The sequence below is a fragment of the Myiozetetes cayanensis genome, unplaced genomic scaffold (assembly GCF_022539395.1).
Source record: "Myiozetetes cayanensis isolate MyiCay16 unplaced genomic scaffold, myiCay2020 scf5-8, whole genome shotgun sequence".
NCBI lineage: Eukaryota > Metazoa > Chordata > Aves > Passeriformes > Tyrannidae > Myiozetetes > Myiozetetes cayanensis.
In genome coordinates this window covers 39346222-39368431 of record NW_026087742.1, presented here as the reverse complement: position 1 = coordinate 39368431, position 22210 = coordinate 39346222, and the positions used below count along the sequence as shown (strand labels likewise).

Sequence of the window (22210 nt, the reverse complement as noted above, 5' to 3'; positions counted from 1 at the left end):
GTTGTACTATATCCTAAACAATGTTAGGACAAAATTATGAGGCACTCGTTAACTGTGGAAAAAATAAAGCATTATTTTTAACCTTTAAGTTCTGCTTTCCAACAGGCTGTGCAGAACAATATTGAGCTCATTATAAGTAAAGTCTGCATGGACACTAACTTTACGGCACTGTTTATATGGAGCACTCTTTACACACAAATGGAACACTTTAGTCTGAGAACAGGAACTTAGATTTTTTGACTTTCAGGCCATGATTCAAGAGTTTTTAAGAAAATGTCATCATAGGAAAGGTTTGTGATTTTGATCCTTGTAGTGTTCAAGGAGGCTGTGTATTTGTCCTGTTCCTCACCCAACATTTTTTGGTTTTATTTAAGCCAATAACATTAGCAATATTTCAAAGGGTCTATCAAAAATTTTTACTGCTTTAAAGTGTACAATTGAATGGTTGAATGGCCAAACAAATGCTTAGAAACTACTTAAAAGTTAAGTGCAAATCTAGAGATTTACAATGAGAGTTCTCACTATAATTGTTGCTATTCTTGTTGACATTTTATATAGGAATTGTACTGCAAAGCAAGACAGCCAAGAAGTTTTGTTAAGTACAGCTTTTACTCATCCACATTTTTTGAACAGAGCAAGAAAATAAGCAAAAGTTATTTGAGCTCTGCAATATACTTTCAAGTTCTGACTGAATTTTAAAAAATGCAAGCATGTCAATCAAACCTCCAAAGTTTTACTTTTTGGTTCAAAATAGGTCTATTCAGAAGAACATTCACACTGTTTGCTTTTTAAGATTTTTATATCCAATAAAATCTTATTGAAATGTCATTTTTAGATCTGAATTGAAAATATCAGCTTCAATTTTAATAGCTTGCAAATGAAAATCAGCTGTGGAAACACCATAAGAAAACCTGTTTTTATGTAATGTTGATTGACACAACAACAACATGAATAAATCAAAATTAAGAAATGGCAACAGTAGAATGTAAAAAAGAATTGATAAGGCATACTTTGAAATGTTCCCAATTAAAAACTCGTGATACCATAGCAATATCAGGCAAAGCATCCAAATGATGTGAGAAAATCTAAGAGCAAAAGAAACAAATGAATCACACAATCATTTGGATTGGAATGGATCTTAAAGATCACCTCTTTCCAACGCCCCCCTGCCATGGGCAGGGACACCTTTCACTAGATCACATTGCTCAAAGCCCCATCCAACCTGGCCTTGAACACTTCCAGGGATGAGGCATGAGGGTTATGGACAGAATAATGTCAAGAAAATATTAAAAGTTTCCAGTGAAATTTCACAGAAACCACATGAAACCAATATAAAATAAAGTCGAATACATTTCCTAAAGAACCCACGATATTTTCCTTAAACAATGACAATTCAGCATAATTACTGCTCCTATTAAAGAAATTAATAGTATATTTGTCAGGTCATAAAAATAAAATCAAGACTGCAGAAAACATGGAAAATATTTAATTGCTAACATTTAGACAAATAATGTAAGTAGTAAACATTTATATTTCTGGTGAACATGTAGGTGTTTACATATTAGTGTAGAATTCTACACTTGTTAGTGTAGAATTTTATCAGACAAGTCATTAGCAACAGGGAGTGGAAACTACTCAGGTTTTGTTTGTTTGTTTGTTTTTTTCTTTCAGGACCTCCTATTCAGGCCATCTGTGGCTCCTTACCTCTTCTAGCCCTGAAGCAGTAGGAAGAAGGAAAGTCACTGTAAGGAAACACATTTTTGGAGCAATTTCTGTAAAGATGCAGGCCATGAATGCTGGGTCCATATGGGGAAGTGGAAATGAGAAAGCAAGGCAGTGGCAATAAAAAGGCATGACAACTAGGTGACTAAGCATGAAAACATCAGGGGAAAACCAAAAAGAGCATGGAGATGCACAGTATTGGAGAGGAACTTCTCTCTCTTCTGAGAAAAGGTACATTTGGAAGAAGAGAGAAATACTGTAGCATGAAATATAGAAATTTGGTAGCCAGAAAAGCGCTTCAAACTATTTGTTTAATGTCATGTCATAAAACTGGATAGCTCCTCAAATAATTCTTTTAACATTGGTTCCACTGACAGGTTTTGTGAAAACATCTTCAAGTCTTGGTACTTTCTACTCAAACAGTTCTTTCCCCTGCAAGATCTACAGAGTGAAATACTGCTGTTCAAAAATACTCCTAATAACAAGCATACTTGGAGATGCATTATTCTGTTGAACCCCTAAATGTATAGAGAGGTGCCCATATAACATCTGAGGTTTAAAATGTTAGTTATTAGCACATTGCCTTAATTCTTTTAAATATTGAAAAAATAAAGCTTGTCTTCTATTTATTCTTGAAGCAGTAAAAGGTAGACTCACAAAGCACTCTATAAGCCAGTAGTATTTTACCACGAATAAAGTAGAAAGTACACACCACATTGAATAAGGTTTATGTGACGCCACTGCTTCTATAAACTTGCCCTGTGTGATTTCAAATACTACTGAAATAATTTCAAATAGTTATGTTTCTCTCCCTGAGAAGCTGTCTTTTTCAGTCTGAAAATGTTTTGAAAGTAACATAACAAAAGCAACTGCTTTGTGGTGATCACAGTCTTTTGGAAAAAAGATTTTTTTTTCAGAAAAGCATGTTATACTTACAGAGCATAACGAAGCATGTAACAGCATACTTTTCTCTACATATCAGAAATATACTGATTCCACTTAAAGTCAGGAGGACTACTCCAACTCCTCCACCAATTTATTCCTTGTATCTTTCAACACAAGTTTCTTTTCTGAATTTCTATATAATAAAAATATACTAAGGGTTGTGTTGTCCTCCTCCCCCCGCCAGTCAGTAGCTGTATTATTGAGCTGAATGGGTTCTGCCACAAAGCCAGTATTTTGCACAAAATGCCAGGCAGTAATTAGCTGGTGACAGCTTCTTGGTCAGAACTAACCTGGGTTGAATTAGAACTTGCTATATGCAGGCTGGCCACCCAGCTGCTGTAAACCAGGTCCGTTTTCAACATCCTCTCATGCCCCTGACACAGTAATTAAAGTTTAGAAGCAAAGAATGCCCCACTTTCCAAACCTTTTGTAGAAAAGACGTTGTGCTTCTTGGAGCAAAGAATGCTTTGAGGTCCCCTACTGTAATTTAAAGAGCTTTGAAATGCCTCAGTTTCTTTGCTACTGGAAAATAGATCCTAGAAGAGGCTTGGTAACAGAGCTCAACCACGAAAAACTACTGGGAACAGTGAAAAACAGATAAAAGGAAGCCTTTACTATTGCCAACTGCAGATAAGTAAAGCTTGTCTTATTTTCTGTTCTCCAAAACAGCGACCTAAAAAGAGGCTTACATCCTCTTCCCCAGAGTTGCACTTCTGGGGATGGCGAAGCGAGAGGACGAAGAAACGACCCTAGAGGTGGGGGAAAGGGATGAGAAGACAGGGAGAACGCCAGGATAGGTCAAAAAGCGCGGATCGAAGGGACAGGGTGCCGGATGAGATACTAGAGGGATGCGCGCACGGCGATCAGCGGCGGGGACATTCAGGGGGAGGTGGAGTGGAGGTGGAGCCGGTGGAAGTGCTGCTGGGGTAGCCGCGGTGCCCAGAGGCAGGGGACAGAGGTGGGACTTGGCGGGTGAGCCCGTGCCCTGCAGCGCAGACCCTTGGTAAGGGACTGGGCTGGCGGCGAGGAGGGGCGGTGAGGGAGGGACGAGGGGCGTGGAGCCGGCGGCCAGCCCGCCCGGGCAGTGGGAAGCAGTCCAGGGACGAGCGGAGCTCGGAGCTGGGGGGCAGCGAGCGGCATCACACCCGCTGCCGCCTCGCGGGTACCCTGCCTTCCCGCCTGCCCCCGCACACGCTCCCATCGTTTCTCCTCTCCAGGTTGCACCGCCCCCGGCCTCGTGTCACCCCTCTCCCGGCGGCGGGGACCGGGGCTGAGACGCCCCCGCGAAAGCAGCACCATGTGAGCGGGACCTGTGCCGCGGCAGCAGCGGGCACGTCGAGGATGTGAAGAGCCGCCTGCATCCTGCACCGCCCGGCCGCCCGCCCCCCGCCGCTGCCCAGCCACCGACTCGCCGGTGTCCAGCGCTACCCGGGCCAGCATGACCGAGGTGAAGGCCAAGGAGCCCACAGCGCCTCCGCCTTCCAGAGACGGGGCGGTCCTGCTGCAAGGACAGCCCGGCCGAGACCCCTTCCGCGGGGAAGCGGAGCCCATTGACATCTCCCTGGACGGGCTGCTCTACCCCAAGAGCAGCGACGAGGAGGAGGAGGAGGACGAGGACGAGGAGGAGGAGGGGGAGGAGGAGGAAGAGCCGCGGCAGCAGCAGCTGGGGCAGGAGGAGGGCCGGGTCTCTCTCTCCTACCGGCCGGGGAGCGGCTCGCTCTCGGACAAGGACGCTCTGGACACCGTCCTGGACACCTTTCTGGCTCCCACGGCTCATGCCAGCTCCGTGGTGGCCGCGGCGCCCTGGTCGTTCTTCGAGGTGGAGGCAGCGGAGGCGCCCGACGGCCCGATGAGCCGCGGCCCCTCGCAGAAGGCGAGCGAAGCGGCCCCAGAGGCTCCCGGTCCGTCGCAGCCCCCGCCGCGGCCCGCCCCGCTCTGGCCGCCCGGCGATGCCCTGGCCGCCGCCAAGCCGCGGCCGGGAGGCGGCGCGGAGGGTCCCGCCGCTGCCCCCAAGGACGATGCCCCAGGGCTTGGGGCGTTGCCCGGCGGGTCCCGGGAAGGGGACCCGGGGCAGGAATACCTGCACGTGCCGCTCCTGCCCCTAAACTCGGCCTTCCTGGCCTCCCGCACACGGCAGCTGCTGGACGGGGCGGAGTACGAGGGCGGCGCGGTGCCGCGATGCTCGCCTCCCGCCCCGGACCTGCCGGGGTACGGCTTCCCCACGACGGATGCCAAGGAAGGGTCCTTCGCCTACGGTGACTTCCAGCCCGTCCTGAAGATCAAAGAGGAGGGTCTCGGCCTCTCCACCCGGTACCCGGGCGGCAGGGCCACCCCCGCGGCGGGCTGCTCCGACTACCCCCCGGCTCCGCGGGCCGGGCAGGAGCCGTCGCTGGAGTGCGTCCTCTACAAGGCGGACCCCACCCTCCTGGCCGGCGCCTACGGGCCGGCGGCGGCGCCCGACAGCCTCCCTTCCACCTCGGCCGCGCCGCCGGGGCTCTACCCGGCCCTGGGGCTCAACGGGCACCAGCCGCTGGGCTTCCCGGCCGCCGTGCTGAAGGAGGGCTTGCCCCAGCTGTGCCCGCCCTACCTCGGCTACGCGCGGTAAGGAGGGCGGCGGGGGCGGCGGGCGGGGCGCTCGCCGAGGGACGGGGCCGGGCGGTCGCGCTATGCGGCGGCGAGAGAGCTCCGCGCATCCTTCTCCGTCCTCCGGAGGGGCGGCCGTGCCGCGGGAGGGGCGCTCCGGGGGAGCCGAGACAAGGACGGGCGAAGTTTCTCTCGGCGAAGGCCTTTTTGGTTTTTTAGGCAGTAACTGCAGCCCCCGTTTCCATTCTGCGCGCTGTTTGAGCACGCCGGGCTGTCCCAGGGCGGTGTGAGACTGGCACAGTGTCAGCTTAGCAGTTGGTACCTAGCGGTTTTTTCAGGCGCGGTGACGCTCCAGGAGATGATTATTATCGGCTTGTTATCGCTGCGGTGCTTCAGTGCCGTCCGATGTCCGGGCCAGTGCCCGGCTCCAGAAGGGGGGTGCAGAGTATTCTCCAGGTTGCTCTCACTGACAGACAGAAGAGATTCATCAATACCTAAATGTTTTCCGAAACATTATGCCCAATTCGGGGAAAAAAAAAAAATCCCAGTTAATTTCACACAAAAAACTGAAACACTTGTATATTGATTTGATAGAAGGAAATTGCATGCTGTCATGGCGAAATGTGGAGATATGCATTACCTGGAAATATGTGCAAAAATACGTACAAATGATGTTACAGTTTCAACAGAAATCCCTTATTTTTTCTAAATACAGTGGTTACCTCTGTTAGTCTGTGCCTTTTGTTGAAGAGAAATTGGAAATATCCTTTTTATATCCCCATCAGAGTTAGTTACTGATGAGAAAGCTGCAGCTGAATGGGGGGTGGTAAACTGATTATGAAAGATTTTTCTAGCTGAGATGAAACTTAGTTATCTCCCATGTGAAAGAGGCCTTTGAAATTCAATTGACTTCTATCTGATTCTGTCTCTGGACAGGAAAAAAGAGTATCAGTCACTGACTCCACTCACAAGAGTTGTTGATCTGAGGAAGATGAACATTTTAACAGAGTTTCTAGATTATACCTTTTTGAGCTAAATGGATTAAAATATAATTATGCTTTTTGCCCACTGCTTTCTGTAGTACCATAGTAGAGACAAACCTTTATGCTGAAAGGCAGTCATACTTTAGTTTTTTCCTGATCTTCTGTAACTTGATTACAAGTTTTAAAATGAAGTTTTTAGTGTAAAATTGATCAATACAGGTTAGAAATTAACGATGCAAGGCTAGATCTTTCATTTCTTTTAATTCTCTTTCTTTTGAAGGCCAGATGCAGAAACCAGCCAAAGTTCTCAGTACAGTTTTGAATCACTACCCCAGAAGATTTGTCTCATCTGCGGTGATGAGGCTTCTGGTTGCCACTATGGAGTACTTACCTGTGGAAGTTGTAAAGTCTTCTTTAAAAGGGCAATGGAAGGTACTATATAATGCCACTGTTGCTAATTATCTGAAATATATCTTCTAGGCACTGCCAAGGACATACTGTTTATTTACTGTTCGTCTTTATAAATATTATCACTGTAGTAAATTCTTCTTGTTTTGCTGACTGTTTAAATATTACAGTGAATACTGACAAAATTCTTCTGCTTTTGATTTTACTAGTATTACTTGTTTTACTTTACCTATTTGCTATTCATTATTTGCTATTTACCACTTAGTCATTCCACATAGGCAGAGTTTCATAAAAATGTTGTGTATCACACAATTTGTTTTAAAAAGTGTAAATACTGCTCAAAGGAAAATATTGCAGGTATGAACTAATTACAGGCAGGTAAGAATTTATTTCGGCTTTGTTCTCTTTTTGAAGTCATGGAATTTTTCTTACTTGCAAGATGCAGTTTTTTGCTTCCTGAAAATTATGGAAGTATTTAAAATTTCACTGAACTATTTCAAGTAATAAAAACAATAAATGTGTTTGTCTTTTTTTCCAAATAGCCATTAAATTGCAAAGCCAAGCTGTGGGTTTTGTAAATCAGTAGCAATACCTATGTTTATTATTTTCTTTTTGTATTATTTTAAATGCCTTGTCCGCTGAGATTTTAAATATAATTACAAGAGCAGATTGTTTTATATAGTTCAACAAATGAAGCAGTACAACAAAGTCTTTTACTCTTTATGCTTTGTCTCCTTTTTTGGTTTTTATCTGATCCTGTCAGAACTAGGATATTCAATTTTCTGTTCCATATACATAACAAAACCATTATTACAGTGGATAGGATTCCTTGAAATAATAAAATGGTATGATATATTTTCTTGTTGTGGTATATAGGTTCTTCAGCTTTATAAAGTTTATTTCTTTCCAAATTGGAAAAGTAAAAGCTTAGCAAAATAATATCATTAGAATTTTTGTTTCAGTGTGCTGTTGCTTTCTGCTTTAAGCTTGTGCTCGCGTTCTTCCTTTAGCATATTAGATATTTGCAAAGTGCTAACACTGGGCTGGGTGGTCTAAGTGAACTTCTGAGTTAGTGCCACATTTTCTCTAGTAAGTTCAATGGGTTTCATGAGAAAGCTATTAGAAACATATGTGCTGGGCTGTAAGGCTCTAGAGTACAAGTCTCAAGAGTACATTAAAGTTTCACTGACTGTGCTAGCTGGTCCCTTGGTTTGGCTTCACATTTTTTTGCTATGTTTTGCTACATCAGCCATATACTTTTTTTTTTTTAGAAAAACTCAGGGAGCTGAAGTTTTAATACTGAGTGTAGGGTAATGTATGAGTGCCGTATTTTAAAATAGGTTTTATTTTTGTTTTTCACCTATAAAATAATGTTGAAATTTTTCTTTGAATTTTATTCTATCACTTTTAGATTTTATCTCTTTCTTAATTTAGTATCCAATTTTGTTTGTGCAGTAGGTGAACCTACTCAAAACTATATCTTATTACTGTTCACCAGAAGTATTTTAATGATAAATGTCAAGAAGGCATATAAATTGATAATAGAAATATATTAAATTTGTTTTCATGGATTATTCAAAGTCCAGATTATCCAAAGTATTTGCAGAGTTTTAACCAGATTAAAAAATAGACACCTATAGAGAGAAATGAGAGGTCAGTACATTTACACAAACAAAAGGTTTATGTTTTACACGGAAACTTCATAATTTCAAATTTAAATTGTTCCAAAGACTGAGAGTCTGGTTAGGAAGTGCATTGGTGTTTTTTGGTAAGAATATTCAAAGAATTTACAGCTACATAAGAAACCTGACTGTAATCAGAAGAGGAACAGGTTATTGAATCTGATGGGAAGAGTGACAGGTATGAGCAGTGTGGGCACTGGCAAAATGAACAAATGCAGCTACCTGTTTTTGTGTAGAATGTGCACGTCTACAGAGAGCTCCTTAAAGAGATGGACTTCTTATTTAAATGGAAGCACAGTATACAATTACCAGCATTGAAATAATCCCATTTATGGATGGATACTTGATTCCATATGGACTAATTTTTTAAATTTTAGTGCTACTACGGACATGTGGGGTTTTAATAATAACTTATGTAAATTAGATATTACATGTTGTGAGTAAAGAGTTATGGTCAAAACTCTACTTCTCTTAAAATGTCCATACAGTACTGATCATTTGAGAAATTAAAACATGATTGGGAATAGCTGGTTTTTGCTAGTTTATGGATTTTTCCTCTATCTTGAGATCTTTCTTGTATGTTATGAGGTTTTGTGTGTAGATAACAAAGTAAATAATATAGTAGTATTAAATTTGTTGAAAAATGTTTGTTTATCTTAATTACCTCTGTGGTTTCAGATGTGTTGGCTGTTTCAAATAATTTTTTTTTTTCACAGAAATTGTCCTTTTCATACACCATTTATTTTACCTTCCCTGGTGTGTGGACAATACTGTATTGGTTAAATACTTCTGTTTGGATGAAATGGACTGTTATGTTATCCAGAAAACTCTGTTTTTTCCATCTCTAATCTTTTTGAAAAGAAACTCAAGCTGATTTAAAATACTTAGACTAAACAATCATTTAAAACTGTGTAGGCTAACCTAGAAATGTTTCTATACTAATTATGAGTTAATCATACATATGAATATAACTAGTAGACACATGCAGCTTAACGGGATCAGAGTTGTGTGAGGATTTCTAACAGGGCATTAGGAGAATGGAGATTAAGAAATGAACTCTTACTTTTTTAGCAGTAAATTGTCAGACAGTCATTAGTAATATCTTACTCTTCATGTAAAACTGTGCAGGATATTAATGATCAAAGAGATTGTGGAACACCATGGTAAAATTATGCCACTGAAGAGGAACCCAGTGTTTAGTGTTTTGGGATTCTGGAGTTACACTGTTGCTAACACATGATTTCTTGCTAGCCTGCATTCTTACCTTGGTGTTGAAAGTGCTTCCTTTGCAGTAGTTCTACTAATGAAAATTTGAAATTGCCAAAATCCTGAGAAAAATTTCAAGTGTTATTTTTCTATAATAATGTCCCACTTTTCATTTTTTTTTTCTGTATTTTTATATGCACTTAGTTTATATTAACAATGTCTAAGGAAAAGCAGTTGCCCAAACCTGAAGAGTTTGAGACCAACTTGAACAGATGATATTACTGCAGGTCAGTCAGAAACTACCTCTTGATTTGTTTAAACCTCGGAACCTATTTCAAAATTGATCAAATAGTTATACAGCAGATTTTTCTAGTTTTAATAGGTGTTTCAAGCTCAGGGTAGCAACTCTTTGCAGATAATGGCATCAGGGAACAAGTTCAAGCATGTGTAGTAGATAACATTTAACTGACCAAGTGTGAAATTTACTTCTCTCTGAGACCTGAATTTGATATACCGTCTGACAGAAAGTAAGATTTCCTTGAGAGGTTTCACTGTCTGTGTGTGGAGAGGTACAGTGGAGGAATTGGTGATGAACTACACCTACACAGTAAGAAGGCTGTTCATGACTTCAAACAAACTTTCTGATAAAGTTTATCTAAATTTTATCAGTGTTATGGTAGGCAGTTTTGTGATGAGAGTATGATTCACTATGTAAGTAGTGAAATACTATGCATAAGGAAAATTGCTTGTCTAAGCAATTGTGCTTTTCCATATCTAAAGAATGTAAAATGACACAACATGCCAAGTATTTTTAAAAAAAAAAAAAAAGACTAACGACTAGTAGAAAATCCTCTTTGAAAACAAAGAAAAATGCAACACCACTGAGACCTTCTCGGCTGTGAAGATGAGGAGAAAAAGGAACCTTTAACATCTATGTCATAACTCCACAGGGACTTCTTATTTTTAATCCAACTTTCCAGGCTGGATCTTGGGATCAGAATTTGGTACAGTATGTACTGCAAACCTTATAGTGATGAAATTTTCATGAAATAGAAAACATACAAACATACATATGGCAAGTTGAGAGATAAAAATGCTTTTCACTCAGTATGACAGATTTAATGTTACTAAAGTTCTTTTATTTTACATGGGTCCAAAATATGTTACCACACAATAGCTAAGTGTATTTTCAAATGCAAATATACAAAATAACTTTATTGATGATCCTAAAATACAAGTGGAAAATGTCACTTTTGTGAGTTCAAAGAATTTGCATCATGAAAAGAAAAAGACGAAAATCTGCACTGATACGTAATTGTAGATCTTCATCATAATTCTGATTTCAAAAATATTTGCTGTCCAGCCATTTGACAAACATCAATTTGATGAATTGATTTGTATGAGGCACAATGATTGAGCAAGCTAAGGAAGCATTTGTTCTGGTACTTTGGCTCTTGTGCTAATGCTGGGCTTCCTACTGCTCTCATCATGACTTACTGGTGTTTTCCTGATAGAAATCAGCTGCAGAAATGTCAGTTATTACATTTTTTCGTTTAATTTTCATATAGTATTTTAGAAACAGTATCCAATATTATCTTAAATATCTTTTCAGGTGGAATACTAGCTATTTTAGGTTGTTTAAGACTGCATGCTCTAAAGAGCACCAGCACCTGACTGCTCAGAGTTGTTAATGCTCTGTTCTAATTTCATATGTGCACAATGTGAGCAACCTGAGCTGCTCATCTGAAGTTCACTTTATAGTGAATGGAGAGGAACAAGAAATTTTAGGAAGAACTTCACTGACTGACTTTTAATACATACTTGAGATGAAAATAGCAGTACTCTAACAGTGCTGCAGTAATGATTTGTCAGCACTGAGTATAAAGGAGTGTTGGCTGAGCACATGCTCACCTGTACGCTGTCTGCACGTGGTGACATGAATCCCACCCATCTCACCACAGTAGCTAATATGTTTATGTAGTATATAAAAGAAATGAAATAAGCATATAAAATACTAGCTTAGTATAACTTATTTTTAAGTATTCTATACAAGCTATTATAGATTATATTATATTATTTCAAATATACAATATCTTAATTATTAAAATACTTATAAATTATATAACGTAAGTATATAAAATGTAAGTATTTATAGTAAAACTGTTATCTGTTAAAAATAGATTTATGTTTTATGTTGTCCATTTCCCTAAACTGTTTATCTGTTCCACAGTACTCATGATGTACTATGAGTAAGGAGTGGTTTTTTAGAAACCACTAAATGGAAAGACTTAACAGATGGTATGTTACAATTTGCCATTATGCAAATAATGGTATAGTGATATATGACTACACTTCAGAGGTTTCCTGGTTATACTTAACCACAACTCCTGCATTTAACCTGCTGCTTAATATCAGTTCTGAGGACATTGCAACAACATAGAGTCTTTTGCAGTTAAAACATAGAAAGAGTTACATGTGGGCATTGAGATCCAGCAGAATATTACCCTATTCTTGTGCTATTGTTGTGATTGCATCTTCCCTTATCCTCAAAGTCAATATTTTATGTGAGATTTGTTTCACTTAGCTGTAGGCATTACAATGTGAACATCTGTATTTGGGCTAATCTATTTAAATGTCCTTTGAAGAGCACTAGGCTATTAAAGAACCAAAATTTAGACATTTACTCAAGGTAAATGCATCCTAAAGTGCCTGCTTTGCTCTTGTACCCAAGAAGGCAATGTATGCTGCTTGTTTTGATGGATGTCTATGCTTTAGAATCTAATTAATCAAATGGAATCAAGTTAATCTAAGGTTTTTCAACCAACAGGCAGCAATACCTGTGGTTTTTTTGCACATTGCTTTTTTTCTGCTGCTAATGTTTCTGGTTTTTTCTACCTTTATTACACATACACCTTTATTACCAGTGACCCTGCCCCACTAGTTCAGTTGTAGGACAAGTCGAGGAATATAAGGAAAATATATATGAAGAAACTTACCATGGCAATGTCCTATGACACTTCGAGTAAAATCAGAATAATGGGATGACTAAAAGCTTATGTTGATAAAAGAATATCATGCTCAGGGATCAAAAGAAGAACAAATGGTACTTTAATAATATATACCTCTGAAATAGCTGGTGTGTTTTTAAAGTAGGTCTTGTGGTCACATCCCATGTTCTGTATTTGTAAGAAATAGACCCTTACTGACAAAAATACTGACACTCCCATCATTTTACATATTTTTATCAGTGATGTGGTTAATTAAAAATTATTACTGAGGAGCAATTGTGACAGAATCCCATAAAAAGAACTGAAAGTCCCAACTTGTAGAAGCCACCATCTCTTCCTAAATGGCATTAGCTGTGGAAAATGTTTACTGTTGTCAGTTCCCATATTTAGACTCAAAGACTTTATGAATTTCAAGTTGTTACAGTGGTAAACAGTTTGGTCAAACCAACTGAAAATCAGTATGAAACGATATTCCTGATTTTGCAGTTTCTGTGAATTATTACTTAATTTTCCTTCATCTTGTTTTTCTGTGGTTTTTGTTTTGTTTTGTTTTTCTTGTTAATGGTGATGGAACAGACAGGGAAATGTAAAAAGATTAAAAGACACAAGGATTGTAACTTCTAGCTCTGTCCAGAAATGAATGAAAACAGGATAGGCACATTTAATTGTTCTGCTTTGTAGATATCATGAAAAAGTGTGCACAGGTTGCTCTCGGGAGAATTGATTTCGGAAGGAAAAAGACAATGGTATTGCAGGATTCACAGAAAAAGGCAGGAAGATTTTTCAGATCAGGATACAAGAGGACAAAAGAGTCAATCAGAGATGTTGCAGACATTGAAAGTGGTTTGTTGACCAGAAGGAAGATAGTGCAAGGTACATGGTTATTCGAAGATGGTGCTTCCCTTCTAGAGAAGTCAACTTTGTTTGGTCCATTTAGCAAAAAAACCTGACAGATTACTGTAACAGTACATCCTTAAAACCAGCAGTCAGTGGAGTGGAAAAATACCAAAAATTTGTTGGCAAACATCAGAACTTACTTGTAAATATCTTCACCAAAGCAAAGCACATTATGGGAAAACATCAGGTTTAACTTAGCAATGAACATTTTGGAGTTTTACATTCTCTTTGAACAAAACATTTTTACTCAATGCTTTTTTCATCACGTGTGAGTAAGGCAAAGGAATGAAAGACTAGTTTCACAAAGATGAATTACCAATATTTGTTGTAATCTTGAACCCCACTGCAGAGTACCTAGATGAGTTAGGGCACTCACTCAGGATATAGGAGCTATGTTCATCCTCTCCAAATGCCTGAAGGGAATAAAGCACATCTCTCTATGCTGCTCTGACCAGACAGTTGGATTACCTGGAATGCCATCATTCTTTATTGTTTTCACTTTGAACTATGTTATTATGAAGAAAGAAATTCCACACTATTTCAGTTAGACTCTAGGATGGAACATATTCATAAGTTACTGTGCTATCCACTCTTTGCCCTCTTTGGTCCACTGAATCCTAAATTCTTTGCTGTGAAGCAGACTTGCATGAATGGCAGATCTTTACACCAATATGGACTACAGAGTAGTAGTCAGCACACCTGTTTAAGACTTGGGAAATGAGAATTTTACTTCAGTGGGAAAAGAGGCAAATGGAGAGCAAGTTCCCCACTAGCTACTGGAGGATGTGTTTTTTGGGTAGGTGGTTAGAGTCTGAAGGTTTTGTTCAGCAACTTTTTTATTTTTAGAGAAAACATTACCACAGAAATGAAATTGGTATTAAATGATTTAAAAAACCATTATTTGAGATATGTTAAATCTTGGAGACTGTAATGGCATGCAATAGTATACAAGGACATGAAGGGTGTATTTTCAGTATTACAAACTCTGTAGTATAGATTCCTAGTTGCCCAAGACCAAAGCTCACAAACCCACATAGTGAGAGGTAAATTCAACCCACATTTGCTGTTTTGCACATTGAAAAAGCGTAAATAGAAGAGTGTTACATTTAGGTCTGGGCAAAAGTCGATTAACTGTGCTTCTACTTTTATTAGGTTGGACTGTTTGCTTAGTTGTGGAAAACCTGACTTGTCAGAGCATGTTCAGGGTAAGGATTACCCTGTTTTTCTCTGACAAGTCAGGTTTTGGGCAAGCTAAGGACTAGCCTAGTCTATTGTCTTAGCTTCCAGAAGTCAAAGTTTTCCTAAAAAAGTTACATCTGCATCATTATGTTTAGATGAGGTACCCAGGTGAACTTATTTTCCACTTTTTAAATTTTAAAACCATGTTTATTATGGGCTTCCAGAATTCCTTTGTGAATTTTTTTTTTTAAACCTCTTGATTTAATCGGTACTTTTGAAAAACACTGTAAGAAGTAAAACATACTGCTAGAAAATTATTGAGCAAAACCTTGAGGCTAGCATTCAGGAAGCAAAAAGTCGAGATTGGGAGACATTTGGCAGTAAAATAATTTGAAAACAGATGCAATACATATCTGCAGTTTTTAGACAGAAATCGAAAACTAGACTAAATAAAACACCATGATATGTTCTGCAAAGAACAATCCTCCAGAAGTTGATGATTTTATACAATGTTTTTGTTATTTGGGCAAGTGTATCTGTGCTGAACTACTACCACCTTGCACAGAAGAAAAGTACTTGTTTGCCCAAATAACTGACTGCTGTATCTGATATCCTAGGTGCAGATAAAGCCTTATGTTTCCATATTTTCACATCTGCAAAGTCTCTGCAACTCAGGAGTGTACTCGAGTGAGAGACCCTCAATGTACATTTTCAAAAAGTGGTGAAAAGTAAACATGTATAGGAACCTTAACACTGGGTGAAGCTTTCTGAGGATGTGGTAGTTGCCAGGAAGTTGCTAGGTTCACGTTTTTGTAAGAAATGCAAATACCAACCTTTGCTTTCAAGCCTGTGTTCTATATGATATGAGATCCAGTCAGATGACTGAGATAATAAAAAAAAATCCTTGAATGAGACTATGAAAAATACTTTATAATTGAAGCTTACATGTTTTTCAAATAAGTTGCAGCTGAATCAGAATGATTGGAATATACTTAGGGATGGAAGGTGTTGGGGAGGGATGGGATTGAAATGAGTGAAGTGGAAAACTCACATATGAAGGTGTAATTCAGGTACAGGATATGACTGTGGTTTTTTAATAGTCCTGAAAACATGGAAGTGGTTAATGTAACCATCAAGAAGTGCCTGAGATTTTGTCACCACAATCTCATGGGAGGGTTGGGTTGGCAGGGTTTTGGCTTTTTCATGCCCTTTTTTTTTTTTCATACTAATATTGTGGAGGAAATAAACTAGGTGAAGACATAATAAAGATTAGGTCATCAGTCATTATTAGAGTTTTAAATACAGTTATGAAACAAATGGGAATGAAATAATATTAACTTACTGAAGGTCAAAGCAAATTTTACTGTGCCTGAATTCTAGTAACAAATTTTTTTCTTGCATGGTATGCACTGGGTAGAGAGATTATTAAATCCTGCCTAGTCTGAAACTTTCCAACATATGAATATCAAATAGCAGTTTTCATAATTGTGATTAATTTTTGATTTGTTTGCAAATGGGAAAATTTTTTTTCAGTCCTGGATTTATAATAAGCAGTTTTCGGGTTGCAATGTGATGATGAAGTAATTTGTGCATTTTAAATTGAAGTAGAAGTTGGCTCTACTGATAAACCCTAAATTATGAAGACTTTTTAAAGAGATTTAGCTAAACTGAAATGTATAACTGTAAATTTAAAATTTTGTAACTTGGTTTGTTATACTTTATCTTAGGAGCACAATATTTGAACGCTATTATGTAAATAATACAGGCTAATAATACAGGTTATCAGTATAAATCAGTATTAATTTCTGTTTTTCCAAATAATTTCCTATTCCAGCAGGCAGTCCTTAGCCTCCTTTAGTAGTTAGAGCATGCACTTGGACGCTGAGTACACAAATCACATACTCATCTCAAGAGTGAGTCCTAAATACTGACATAATTCTAGAATGTAGAAACAGTGTTCATTAGGTGCTCAAAGAGTAATATTTCCTGATATGGCATTGGCTTTGGTGGATCAGCATTTTTCTGTGTCATTATAGGAGGGAAAAGTACAACTTAAATGCCTATAGCATTGTGACTTGATAGCAAGTATTCAGCGTCATACTGGAAATCCATAAGACATTTTTTGGTCTTGCAATGGGCTATATGGACTCAGACCATGTTGTAACTCAACAGATTCCCTGGAAAAGCAGTTCAGAAGAAAACCCCCCTCTCAGGGGACCAAAGAAAACCCCCCCCAGACAAGAACAAACAAAACTTTACCTACGCTTAAGCATTCCTTTGTAAATTAAATGTAGATTAAAGCGTCAGAATGCCACGGTGGTGAGATAGTCTTCACACTTTTTAATTAAACTAATGGAGTTTTAGAATTGTTGTTACTTATTGAAAGACTGAATGCCTTTTCCAGTTTATAAAGGCAAAGCAAGACGAGATAAAACTGCAAATAATCCCAAGGAAGAAATGTTCAAAATAAGTGCTTTGTTTACTGATCTGCTACCAAAAGCAAGACAGATCTTTATTCATTTGGATACTTTCAGTAATGTTTCCTGTAAGAAGGGATCCAGGATTAGAGTTAATGGGAGAAAGTAAATGAGAATTTTTTTTTGTTTGCTGCATTACTAAGTACTTTTTAAATGCCAGGCAATGGGTGAGGCAACTGTTTTTGTTTACCCATTGTTTTCTAAGCAAAACAGAAAAAGAAATTGTTATGAAAATTAATTTAAGACAATCAGGTTTCTTTCACTAAATCCAAACAAGTTGTTCTTAAAATTATGAGTAGGAATAAATTATTTATGTTAAAAAATGTTAGCACAGAAACAAGTATTGTTTCCCATACTTTAGCACTAACTCTTTAGTTAGAATAGAATGTTGTTTCTTCTCTATTTTCATCTGAGGATTAGTTTTTAGTTTGTCTTTCTTCTGTGGATAAAAGCTACTGGTGAAAAAAGCTACTGTTCATTTTATTCTGTGGAGAGAAAGGGCAGAATAGGGTTATAAAGAAGGCTGAATAACAGTGTTTGAGTAGAATAACCATCTTGGATTTGTTTACTGCTAGTGACATCAGATGTCTAACTCAAGAGTAATAGTGATCTAGAAATCAGTGAAAACGTAAAAGGTTTGGTACAGATGTCTGTCCATATCAACAATATTACATGAAGAAAGTATGCATGATACTGGTGCATCTGAGATTTGTCTCTTAAGTTTTTGATCCAATTTATTGCTCTCAAAATATTTTTGTTTTTGTTGTTTTCATGCTTTCGTGGTAGGTACTGCTAAGAAACTGAATAGAGGATGATGTGCACAAATAGGCAGGATTTTAAAATTAAACCTTAAGGGGTAAACCTGGCCTTAATTTGAAATTATACGTGAAAATTCACTTTTATTTCTTTTTACTTATGTACTTACTTAGCTGTATTCATGTATTCAGAATTAAAATAAGTCACAGAAATTATCAATAAAGCATTAGAGAATACTTTTTCATTCTCCTGAAGTGAAATTTGGAAATTTGGAAATATCATTGACGCATGTATTCAAAAGAATGAGAGGATATCAATGAATTAAATTTTTTGCTGTGCTGAAAGCTAATTTCATTTACAAGATTCCATTTTAATACAGTAATGACAGACTGTTTCTAAGAGAGTCCTTGAGAATTAAGCAGTAACTAAGAGCTAGCCTAAACCACAAAGTTACAGCTGCCTTCTATTTGTCCTTTTTGGCTGTGTCTGGTCAGCAGGTATTTCATCAGGTTTAGCACAAAACTGCCTGTCCATCAGTGAATAATTTACTCTTCTTAAAGGCTATTATTGCACCACCCCAACATTTTCATTCTGTTTTCTGTTGGAAACTCCACATCAATCCAAGCAAAATTTACTTAAGTTCTTTAAAATCAGGAACAATAACTTCAAGGAAAAATAAGTCTGAAAGAAACAAATTGGTCTGTCCTCATGCTTGATTTACTTTAAGAAATGTTGTCAGTACAATAATTTAAGTAGTTCATGCTGCCTGCTAATGTATTTTGGAATTTAATAGATGGGGAGTTTCACTCTTAAATGGTCCAAAGGAGTTATTATATTCAAATAGTAACACATGATTATTCAAAAATTAGCATAACATGAAGGAGTCCTTTAATGGCTCAAGTACACTTTTTTGAATCTTTAGTTATTTTTGGGACATTTACAAGCAGAAATAATTTAGTCCTGTTTGGAAGTGTAGTATTAATTCTGTTTTTCTTTTGCCTGCAGGACAGCACAACTATTTATGTGCTGGAAGAAATGACTGCATAGTCGATAAAATCCGTAGGAAGAACTGTCCAGCATGTCGCTTGAGGAAGTGCTGTCAAGCTGGTATGGTTCTGGGAGGTGAGCTACTTTTCAAATCAGATCTATAAAAATAGGCAGTCAAGTACACTATCTTCAATCTGTCGAGCTTAAAACCACATTACTTTGATACTGTAAAGGAAGAACCACATTCAAATGTGGTTTTTTTGAATAATTACCTAATGGTTTACAATTTCTTAGAATTTTTCTTATTGATTCTGGAAAACCTGAAGCCTTTCTACCTTGCCACCTTTCTGTAGCAATCTCTCTGTGCTACTGTGTACCCTTACACTCATTTTTCCTTAAGGGGCAGGAATTGTGTCTTTGGTTTGTATTTATTAATAATTCTGCATCAGAAAGTTTTATTTAGGTAAAAAAGAAGTAGATTGAAATTGACACTAAAATCAGGAATCAGTACTGATCAGTACTGTCCCCTTCTCTTTTCTGTTATGATCTCTAATTGTTTTGAGTAAATGTCAACAAAATTGAATCCTTCTGTTCCACCGAAGAATGCCAGGCATTGGTTGCCCCAACACTACAGACTTTGCATACTAGATGCTGGGAAATTCCGTCTTTGGAATAATTCTTGCTGTAATGTATTTGCCTTTTTTTCTTTTTATGTAACATTATTCAAAACAGTATTACTGCAGAACCTAAATCATTGTTTACCCAGCTTTGGAAGAGGAGAAAGCCAAGGGGTCCATGGTAGGCCATGGAAAACAGAGTAAGAATGAAGACTCAGGAAAAGAGAATTTGGCAGATATAGTGCCTGCCTTTTAAAATTTGGGAGAACTTGTAAGGTTTGATCAACCTGATCTCCAAAATATATCCCTGCTTGTCTCAGGGTGGGGTTCTACAGATGATCTTTAAAGATCCCTTCCAATTCAAACCATTCTATGATTCTAATGGGTGTAAATTAATACAGATTAAAAATTCATTCCTGGTTGTGAGTTTTGCACAACCAAGAGTTTAGTGACGGTCTGACCTGAATTTTCATTTGTGATAGCCTCGATAACACCAATAACTAAACCCCATGTGTTTTAGTATCAAAGGCAGCAGTTTCAACAAGCAGAAGAGTGTGTAATGACTCACTTCCATTGTCTAGTCCTTTTGCTTCTGCACTGCTCTGCATAATAATGCGACATAGGAGTAGTTGCCAGCAGGCTTGACTTCATTCTACATTTTCCATGCATTTATGGATGCTAGTTTTACTAGTATTTTAATATATACGTTTTCCTCTGGGTGTAGATACTTAAAATGGAAGAAGTTGGACACTTTTGCTAGCAAGATTGATGAGAATGTATGTCCTCATTGGATTATCCTCAAAACCTGAGGATTAAGATGCTCTGATTCTTAGTTCTTTATTATCATGTATGAAGAGAGTAAACCCTTCCTTTTTTTTTTTTCTCAGCTGTTACTAAGCAAGTGTGACTAATTTCTTTGTATTTAATGCTAGTTTGTTCTATCTAGCCAGTTTATTTGTTTAGCCTTTTTCTAAGTATACCTAGTCATAGCTGTCTTCCATGTTTTGAGGAGACCGTTGCAATCCTAATACAGTGCTTCATACTGAAAGGAGAAGGAAACACAAATGCAGATCAAAAATGAAGAAAACTAGAGTGATTTGTAAATAATGACTTAAAATTCAAACCAGCAAAAAATCTCAAGATTATGTTAACTGTAATGCTCTTTCCTACAATTACTGTTATTCCACCAAACATTACTCAGTGGCAACCATATAGATAGAGTGTAATATCATATGACATGGACAATAGTTCCATTTTTTGACCCTAATTTCAAAGCAATAAACCCTCGGATTGTTCTAAAATAAATTGTAGTCAGTTTTAAGTAAATTATAGAATAGCAACAAATAGCTTCAGTAACTGATTTTACTATATGGACTGTTTCTTCTTTCTTAATATATAGAAGGAAAGTGTCAATGTATGTATGTATTCCATAGTATCTTATTTGTCATTCTCTGTGAAAGTGTTGTCTTTGAGTTTTATGCCTCATAACTGGAGACATTAATCTATCCCCTTTCTATCTTCTACCTGAGAGGATAGCAATTAGCTTGGTCGGGTCCTCGAATAAACCCATACTCAACTCATTTATTTACTATGAGTGAATCGGTAGTTTTCCCAGGCTGATTATCACAGATTCCTTGTTCAGCTGTACTGTATTGCCAAATTGCTGTGTTCTTCATTGTTTCACTCAGCTTTCAGTCTGCAGTGCAGTGATTACATGCAGAAAAATTTGAATTAATTTTCCAGGTGGTATTTTCTGAGGTAGGATCAAAGGGTTTATTAAAATCCACATGCATTATTTCTGCTTTGTTGGTTTCCTTATTTTGTAGCCACCCCCCCTAAGGTGTACACAACTTGTTCTTCTACACAAAATGCGAGAGCATAGTGACCTGACAGTAAGGACCATGGTGTTCTGTCAAGAATAAAAATCATTGATGCTTTTCACCTGATTACAGGATAAGGAGAAGGATAGTGAGATAGACTTTTACTAGAAATACAGGTCTTTTAATATAAAATATCTACCATCAATAATGTCTGATTTTCAATATGATTATGTATATGATTCTATGTATATGTAGTTAAAAGGATATTAGAATACAGAATTATGTAGTAAGGGGAAAATCATAATATATTTGATGATGAAATTAAGTAGATTTTATTTGTTATGCTTTCTAGGTACATGTAGCACACAAACACTACACACATGCTACTTATAGTAATCAAGGGTAAGGGAACAGTGAGTACTGAGAAACTAATTGAGTGGTTGGCTGTCTTAAAACAAAATAATGACAATATTACAAAGAGAATTTGTACTGTCTAAATATGCACAGACTGGTTATAGTATTAAGATGAATAGTTGCCAGAGGAGATTAATGTTCTTTACAATTTATAGAAATAAGTGGAGATATTTATTTATCTTATAGCAGGAACTTACCTGGATATTTCTGAAACAGCAAAATAAAAACTAAGCTATTGCCAAATCTCTGTTGTCTTCTTTATGTCCTTAAGAATTTTTATTAATTTAACATGGTCTCCTTGTGGTAGATGGGAAAAGTTTACTGTGAGTTATTAATAGTCACCTCTCCAGTAGATCGGTAACAAGTGGAGTTGCTTTACTGGTGGCTGTTAAGCAACATAATTAGAAATAAACACATAAGCAATTCTACAAACCTGTGTGACATTAATTCTCATACATTTAGTCACTTGGAAACATGGGTACTTATTAACTACTAACATTTCCATGCGATAAGCATTCTGTTTGGT

At 38.1% G+C, this 22210-nt stretch overlaps 1 protein-coding gene across 2 annotated transcripts in view; it reads left to right on the top strand.

The window, feature by feature from the left end:
• The first annotated feature begins 4105 nt into the window (after positions 1–4105).
• PGR (progesterone receptor) overlaps positions 4106–22210 on the top strand; it is a 41404-nt gene continuing 23299 nt past the window's right edge. For both annotated transcript variants that reach the window (XM_050333944.1, XM_050333945.1), the window contains exons 1-3: positions 4106–5268; positions 6514–6665; positions 18852–18968. In XM_050333944.1, coding sequence (XP_050189901.1) covers positions 4106–5268; positions 6514–6665; positions 18852–18968 — 1432 coding nt within the window. The remainder of the gene's footprint in view (positions 5269–6513; positions 6666–18851; positions 18969–22210) is intronic.